The following is an 8,848-nucleotide window of genomic DNA, read 5'->3' as shown; positions in this document are numbered from 1 at the left end:
ATATATTTATATATAAAGTTGAGTAAATCGAGTGATACATAAATAAAATTGAGTACATCAAATATTACAAACTGATTAATGCTGAGATTGCATTAAAAAATACGGATATCAAACAAATAAGATAAGTACGTACGTAAAAAGAAGTTTGCTTAGGTAGAAATATGGATATAAGGAATGTGAGCAATGTTGTGCCGATCGGAGCCTCCATCCTCTCGATAGCGCTCCTTTAACTCTGGATGACATTTCCCATAAATTGTTAGATATTTCAAAGAGGGAGGAAGGTTCGGTAATTCCCGAAGCATAAGAACATTAGAAATATTTAGATATTCTAAAGAGGAAGGAAGGTTCGGTAATTCCTGAAGCATAGGAACATTAGAAATAGATAGTTTCTGCAGTGAAGATAAGCTTTCCAAAGTTGAAGGGAGAGACTCTAAGGATTTGAGACCTGAAAATCGCAGCTCAGAAAGAGAAGACCTGTTATTGAGAAACCACTGCTCCGCCTCATTTGGAAATGAAACCACCTCATCATTTGACGAAATACTCAGCTCTTTTAAGGAGGTGATACTTCTCAATGGCTCCATTAGCAACACCGATGGATCACTTATCCAGAGATAGCTGAGCATGAGATGGCAATTATTAGTGGTCTCCACTTCTCGATATCTTCCCAGAGAGATCAGATTGGGGCACTTTGTAATTGACAAGGATCTTAGTGCTGCAAGTCTTGCTATTTCATCAGCCAGAGGAAGAGATGTAATGTTTGGACATTGAAAGACCCATAATGATTCAAGGGGGATAGGATTCGAATTGCTACAAAAATTCAAAGTCGTCCACGCCGCAGATCGCATCTTGAAGCTCTTGAGCTTAGAAGGCAAAGAGGGCAACTCTTTCAACTTCGGGCAGTTTTGGAGCTCCAGTTTAATCAAGCAAGGAAACAAAGATCCATCTTCAGCAGCTACTCCTGCCTCAAACCAATCCTCTAATGCTTCTAATCTGCGAATATGTAAAACCTCTAGCAATGGAAAGGCACGGTATGTATCAATATTCCCATTAAATTTACTTTCGAGGCACTGTACTTTCGGCATGTTATCAAGTTGCAGTGACTTGAGGAAGAGAAGTCGTCCAAAAGGTGGAAGAGTTTCACACTCCAAGCAATCTGTCAATTCGATTTTCTCTATCCTGAAGATCGGATTGACATTGTTCATCCATGTTGGAGACCTTGCACCCCAATAACCCTTTATGCTCAGATTCCTTAGACATGTTGGTGGATGAAGGTTGTCGAGCACCTTCTCATCTAAATTGATGTTCCTCGAATCAGTGTTACTCCAACATAAGGTTAAATTTGTGAGCCTCCTCTTGGCATATAATTTGGCACTACAAGCCTCCTCTTCATTCTTAACATTTTCAAGGCAATTGATTCCTAATTTACAAAGATCATTCATATTCTCGAGCTCCCCAATTCTATAACCACTCACATCTCTAAGATCAAACATTTCCAATTCTTGAAGAGACATTAGCTTCCCAATCCCACATATCGATGAAAAAAAATTCTGGGAAAAATTCTGGTACAAATTCATGTAACACAAGTTTGAAAGGTTATGAATGTTACTTGGTAAAAAATCATCACCTTTAGATTGACCGAAAATTATTGATCCATCATATATGATCCTTTTACTCTCATCATAGATTATGTATTTCAAGTGATAGAGATTACTTAGAGATCTTGGTAGCATAGTCAAATTATGACAATCAATCTCTAAGTATCGAAGATGTATCAAATTTTCAATCTCCTCAGGTATTATTTCCAAGTTTGGAGCCCATATGCATAATAAGCGTAGGCTTCTAGATGCTTTGAATATTTTACTAAGTGCACAAATATTCTGATAAGAAGGTAGATATAACAAGGAAAGAGAACGCAAATATTTAAACTTCCCAATCTCTTTTAAGATGTATGGATTTTCAGCTTGAATAGACAAGTGTCGAAGAGTCTTAGGAATTGGAGAAGGCAATTTTTTACTATCCTCAACTCTTAAGCATTCATCTTTGGAAACAGATTGTGCTAATTCATGTATTAGATCATGCATCTTATAATAATAATATCCAAAATTGTTGTCAAAATTGTCAAAGAAATTTTTTTTAACCAAAACATCAAAATACCTTCCTCCGATATCCTCCAGAATCTCTCCTTGAATATGAGACAGTTGAATGAAACCCAATGCAATCCACTGTCGGACTAAATCATTTTTATCAAATTTATAATCTTGTGGGAATATGGAGCAAAATGTGAAGCAACTTTTTAGAGGTTGTGGGAGGTGTACATAGCTCAATCTTAAGGCGGGCATGATAACATTTTCACCCAATTTTATTATTTCAAGAACAGAATCTAAAACTCGTCTCCAATGTCCTTCATCCAAATTAGAATTCAGATCACCGCATATGACCTTTGCTGCTAAAGGAGACCCTGAAAGCTTTTTAACTATCTCTGTAGTGATTGATTTTAATTTTAATTTTCTCTGATCATCAAGATCGTCTACAGCAAACGCATGGATGTTGAGGAGCTCCAAACATTCTTCCTCCTCTAAGCCTTCTAATTTCATTGGTTTTTGTTTGTCTTTAATCACTTTTTGAAACATCAGTGCGACTGACTCCGTTCGAGTTGTTACCAGAATCTTACTACCAAAACTTCCAGAAGCTACAGGGGCGAGCACATTCCCCCATTTAGTTTTATCCCGTTCCTCCTCCTCTTCCCAAACGTCATCAAGGACCAGTAAGAACCTTTTGGATTTCACCTCTTTCTGGAGACTCTTTTGAAGTGCCCCAAGTGCCTCCAACCTCTCCTTTTGAAGACATTCCAACATATCTGCAATGACTTTTTTCACATCAAAGTTGTTGGAAACACAAACCCACATTTTAAGATCAAATTCCTTTGTCATTTCATCTTCATAGACATGTTGCAAGAGAGTTGTTTTCCCCATACCACCATGGCCCACTATAGACAGAAGAGAAATGTTTCTGTACAAATCAGTTCCTCGATGCTCATTTGATGGCTTCCTCAACCACTGCATAACAAACTCCTTAGCCTCGCCTCTACCGATGAGATCATTTGTAGGCAAGGGTCCTGTTTCACGTGCTTCGAACAACTCACGCTGCTGCTCCTGCTGCTCCTGCTTTGCGATATTTAGAAGATGAAGAAAATTACTAACCCCAGCTGAAATGTTATCTAGTTTCTGCACAACCTCCTCCAGCCTCTTCAAGTTGGGATCATTCTTGAAAGCACGTTTGCCAACTTTGCGAATTTTCGAAGCACTTTCAATCAGGAAGCTCGCGTTGGAAAACGCCCTTCTTTTCTGATAAAATTAGAGAGAAATAGATTATAAAATAAATATATTTATTTGCAACCAGTATCAAATAGGTAGCTGATGATAGAGAACGCACCTTTGTTTCTTCTGTGTTTTTGGTCAGCTGTTGTTTAAGCTTCATGTACTCAAACTCATCGAGCACATCATCTGCCTCATCAACAGCATCTCTTAGCTGCCATATCCATTTGTTGAGAGCTGGGTTCTGATCGCTAATTTGTGCTTGGTTAGCGGCAAAGACGACAGCTTGGATTTTGGGGTGGTTCTCTCGCAGCCTTTGAAGCTCCTTCTTCAAGCCCGTCTGCCATCCGACTTGCTCTTCCAGGTAATCAGAGCAAGTGTTGATGATCTTCTCCATGATTGGACCAACAAACCATTCCGCCATGACACCGATGATCAAGGTAGAGAGAGCAGAACAACTGAACAGTAAGAGAAATAGAGATTGATTGGAAGAGATGAAGATTAGATACTCTCTAATAATTGAGAGAGAGAGAGAGAGAGAGAGAGAGACTCTGAGAGAGGATTAAGCTGCCGCGTAGTCTCTGTCATAAAATAAGAAAAATGAATTTTAACTTATGATGAATAATTTGATACTAATTTATACTTTTATATAATATAATTGAATAATTTGAATAAAAATTTGAAGTTTTTTAAATGAGTTAAATGGGCAGATTTTAACTTTTTTTTAATATATTAAAATTATTAATATCAAATATATAATTAGTAAAGTTTTTTTTTTATAACTCAAGAAGAAAACTTATAAAAAAATTTTATTAAGATTTTAAATTCAATCAATTTGCTATAAAAATAAATGAATGACTTTGAATATTATAGCTCTCATCTTGATATAATTCAAAAGCATTAATCCATAATAAAATGAATTAAATGGGTAAGTGGGGGGGGGGAATTTGGGGCGTAGCCATTGTATTAAACACCAAAAGTTACAAAGAAAAGTATAAGTATAGAAAATCAACTATATCAAAACCAGAATAAAATCAAAAACAGAAAAAGAGAAAAATCTACTGGACTCAGGAAAATGATCTACATCTCAAAGGCTTCAAAGCCATCATCATTTTTACTACCAACCACGAAGAACACAAGGCACCGGTTGCCCGAGAAGCAGGACCCTCACTGTGCCTAAAATGACACCAACCTGGTTGCCAGAAGACCGTCCAAGGCGACGTGAGAGATGTAGACCTGCTCATCATCGTCCCAAAAATTCTGCAGCTACAAAATTCCAGCTATAAAGAAGCTGGACAGAGCCAGTCTATGCAAAAAAGTTGAATAGAAGTGATGCTTAACCAACAGAATAACCAAAAAATAGCCGTCCAGAAACTCAGCAAAAAGAGATTAAGCAATATGAATGTATAATCCCCATAGCCATCCAGTAAACCAATTGTCTCCCCCAAAAGAAAATCAGCCAAGAATTTCCAAAAACTTAGGCTTAATTTTATCCAAATTTTTCCAGTTTTGAACTTTAGCCAAAATAGCATGAATGATAGTCATTTTAAGATCGTTTGGGCTAATCCAGTCACCAGAAAACCTTCTTCTATTCCTTTCACGCCAAATGAAATAAACCATGGCAGCAACAGTAATATAACATAAATTGCATTCATTTTTCACATGAGATCTGATGTTGCTCAAGAAATCAAAAGTCTGCATAATATTAGGCCTTAAGTAGAAGGTATTCATGCAGGGAAACAGTCCAGTCATAATAGAGAATGAGTAATCACATTCAAAGAAAACATGAGAATGTGATTCCAAGTGGCCCGAGCAAAAAATACAACCAGCATTAACTTGAATACCCTTAGAAATGAGATTATCAGCAGTTTTTAACTTCCCTAACAAGGCCATCCAAGTGAAGCAAGCAAAACGCAGAGCAAAACCTTTATGCCAAATGAATTTATTCCAAGCAACATCCTCCAAGTTAGCATGAAACAAATCTAAAAAGTTTATGGATATAGGATTTTGTTTATATTGCCAAAGAATAGATGGTTTACAATCCTCGTCAATAACCGTCTTAACAATACTGTCTTTCACCTCAATGGGGATACAATCAGGAATAACCCAATTATTATTAAGAATGAAGTTCTTAACCTTAGAATGAGTGTAATAGGGGGAGTAAAACTTATCAGCTAAAGGTTTACTATCACACCACGGGTTCCAAAGAAAAGAGAGGTTACTATTTTGCTTCACATATAAGGAGATAACAGAAGAAATGCAATCAGCCGTGCGGCAAAAAAGTTTCCTGAACTGAGAAGCAGAAGCTGGCGGTGATTTCCAAACCGAGCCATAGAAAGCTCTATACCAAGAGCCAATCAGGCTATAGTTATTATACATTCTCATGATGAAGGAACAAGCCATGTTGTGATAAATAGATTCAAAAGAAGCAAGACCCAAGCCATCTTTAATTTTGGGTCTAGCAACCCATTTCCAAGCCACCATATGTAATTTCTTTTCCAAAGAGTTACCAAAGAAAAGAAATCTAGAACACATTCGATTGATAAGTTTGCAGCAAGCTTTCGGTATAATAGCACCACGAATCCAATAAGCTATAGTATTTGCAATAGTGAACTTCAAGTATTGGATTCTACCTGCAAAAGAAAGAAATTTAACTTTCCAACCCGCAAGTAGAGTAGAAAGCCTACTCAGAAGGGGTTGGAAGTGAGAAAATTTGAGTCTGGAGGAAGAAATAGGAAGAACAAGGTAAACAATGGAGCTCTCGACTTGAGTGATCCCTAAGGCATTAGAAATCTGATCAGCCAAATGGAAATTTCTAGGGAAAATAATGGAGCTTTTTTTAGTGTTAACATGAAGACCCGAGGCCCTCCCAAAGGCAAGAAGAACATCAGATAAGTTCTTGGCATTATCAATAGAAGCAAGCCCAAACACTAAAAGGTCATCAACAAACATAAGGTGGCTGCAATTAAAGTTCTCTTTTGTAAGCCCAATAAAAGGTTTGCCATTACCAGATTCAAGGGAAAGGGAAAGAGCATCCATGACAATACAGAAAAGCAAAGGAGATAACGGACAACCTTGTCTCAGCCCAGAGGAAGAATTGAAAAACCCCTCCAAAACCTCATTGAGGTTAATAGAAAAATGCACATCTGAAATACAACCATGAATCCACTTCACAAAGTTCTCAGGAAATCTCTTCTGCCTAAGCCTGCTAATCAAAAAGGCATGAGAGACAGAGTCAAAAGCTTTCTTGATATCTAATTTTGCACAAAAATTAGACCCTTTTTTGTTAAAATCTCTCAGAATTTCAGAAGCAAGAATAATATTATCGGTAGAGCTTCTTTAGAAATAAAACCAGCCTGACTTTCATGAATGATGTTGGGGAGGACTGGCTTCAATCTATTAGCAATAATCTTAGCGATAATTTTATAAAAAACATTGCACAAGGAAATAGGCCTGAAATCCGAAATGCTGTTGGAATGGGTGCCTTTTGGAATAAGAGTGATAGCAGTAGCTTTGGCCCCCCTAGGCAAAATACCATTAGTAAAGTAATGCTTAACTGCTTTGCAAAGGGCAAACCCAGAAATATGCCAAGTCTTTTGAAAAAAACAAAAAGAAAATCCATCAGGACCCGGAGCCAATTTTGAAGAGCCAGAGAACACCACTTTCTTAATCTCCTCATTGGAAACAGGCTTCATTAAATCATCCATCATGCTTAGAGGAACAGAATTTCCCACCGGAATGTTGAAGGAAAAAGTAGTGGATGGGGGGAGCATTGAAAAGAGATTTAAAATGATTAATCAACTCCATGGCCATACCTTCATGGGAGGAAATTACACCCGTAGCAGTTGAGAGAGAGTTGATAAAATTCCTATTTTTTCTCGATCTGATTTTAGCATATAAAAACCCAAGGTCATCCTCACCTTGAGTTAACCAATGAGCCTTGGCTATTTGGGAAATCCAGGAGAACCAAGCATGTTGATAAGCAATGAGATGGTCAGTAGTACTTTTAAGACTTTTATTTAAATCCAGGTTAAGAGGGTCTCCTTGTAAATCAGATAAATAAAGAGCTTGCTCATTCTTCAATTGTAAAATAGCATTAGAAATATAATTGGAAGAGTACCATTTATATTTACTAATAGCTAGTTTAAGAAGTTTCAAACTCTCCAAGAAGAAAGCAATCGGGCTAGCCGTAGGAGCCCTTTCAAAAATCATTTGAGTCTCCATCCAGAAATTATCAATCTTAGTCCAGTAATCTTTAAACATAAATCTAGAAGGAAGCTTTCTAGAGATAGAATTATAGAGAATAAGCGGTGTATGATCTGAACCAGAGAAGGAGTGGACCTTGCAGTAAGCTTTAGGAAAGGCTTCCAAGAATTTAGTATTAACCATCATCCTGTCAAGCTTGATATGAATAGGTAAGTCCACTCTTTGATTAAACCAAGTATAGAAAAACCCCACCGAAGCCAGATCTTGAATGCCAGCTTCAAAAATAAAGTTATTCAATTCACCCAAACGGTCCGTAGACAAATTGGTTCCTCCAGCTTTTTCAGTATCATTTCTATAACAATTGAAGTCTCCCATGATGATCCATGGAAGGTCAGAATTAGCAGACAACCTTAAGAGATCATCCCATAGTATTTTTCAATCCTCAATATGATTAGCAGCATAAACCACAGAAAGAAGAAAAGGGGGGAGGGAGCCGGCATTAACCAAACCGTGGATGAGTTGAGAAGAAAAGAAGGTGGGGGTGAAAGATAAGTGAGAGGGATCCCACTTAATCCAGATTCTACCAGGAGTAGAATAAGAAAAATTGTGACAAGATTTTTCGTTCTGAAAAACCTCATGGTTGAAACAAAACCAGGGATCAAACAAAGCAGCATCATGGATTTTGGCTTCTAAAATACAGAGAAGCTTAAGATTGAAAGCAGAAATAAGGTCTTTGCAATGCTTGACCTTAATAGGGTTGTTAAACCCTCTAACGTTCCAAGCTGCAATAAAAGGAAGGGACATGATTACTTTTTAGATTTGGCCTTCTTGGCCGTTTTTGCCTTTGGCTTTTTGGGGGGAGAGGTTTTGTCAGGACTTCCTTTTTTAGAGGAGGAAGAAGTGTCTTTTTGATTGGAGGATTGGGGATGATGTTCCTCATCAGTTTTAGAAGAGGAGGAGATATCCTCTTCCAAAGAATTGTCAATAAGATTTTCCAAATTGTCATTTTAGAGGGAATCAAAACTGTTGGCTAGGAGAACTTGAGGTGGAAGCAAACGGGTGTTTGCCAAGGAAGGAACAGCAACAGAAGGTTCGGCTTGTGGGAGATTAAGATTAGGAATAGTAGTTTCAATGAGGTTGTCAGCTACCGGATCCTGAATAGAAGTAAGATCCACATTAATTGGCTTTTCAACAAGGATTGGAAGTGTGGAAGGAGGTGGCCCCTGTTTCTCAGGAATAGCAGAGAATTCCAGAGAAGGTCCAGGAATAGAGGACGGTTGAGGATTCATATGCTGCGAGGGGTTGCGACCATTTTTGAAGTTTGGATT

The 8,848-nt window shown here is 37.7% G+C and overlaps 2 protein-coding genes across 2 annotated transcripts; both read right to left on the bottom strand.

Moving 5' to 3' along the window:
• LOC110097711 (disease resistance protein RGA2-like) lies at positions 1 to 3,892 on the bottom strand. Its single transcript, XM_020824246.2, has 2 exons — positions 3,433 to 3,892; positions 1 to 3,344 (listed from the first exon to the last, which is right to left on the bottom strand). The coding sequence occupies exons 1-2, from the start codon at positions 3,736 to 3,738 to the stop codon at positions 150 to 152; spliced, it is 3,501 nt and encodes a 1,166-aa protein (XP_020679905.2). The 5' UTR covers positions 3,739 to 3,892; the 3' UTR covers positions 1 to 149.
• Positions 3,893 to 4,769: 877 nt separating this feature from the next.
• LOC110097698 lies at positions 4,770 to 8,324 on the bottom strand. The gene is made up of 3 exons (XM_020824229.1): positions 8,173 to 8,324; positions 7,435 to 7,929; positions 4,770 to 6,519 (listed from the first exon to the last, which is right to left on the bottom strand). Exons 1-3 carry the CDS (start codon positions 8,322 to 8,324, stop codon positions 4,770 to 4,772), a joined length of 2,397 nt encoding a protein of 798 aa, XP_020679888.1.
• Between the last annotated feature and the right edge of the window lie 524 nt (positions 8,325 to 8,848).

The sequence above is a fragment of the Dendrobium catenatum genome, unplaced genomic scaffold (assembly GCF_001605985.2).
Source record: "Dendrobium catenatum unplaced genomic scaffold, ASM160598v2 fragScaff_scaffold_669, whole genome shotgun sequence".
Classification (NCBI taxonomy): Eukaryota; Viridiplantae; Streptophyta; class Magnoliopsida; order Asparagales; family Orchidaceae; genus Dendrobium; species Dendrobium catenatum.
The sequence above is the reverse complement of the archived record's forward strand: the minus strand, read 5'-3'. Positions and strand labels throughout refer to the sequence as shown.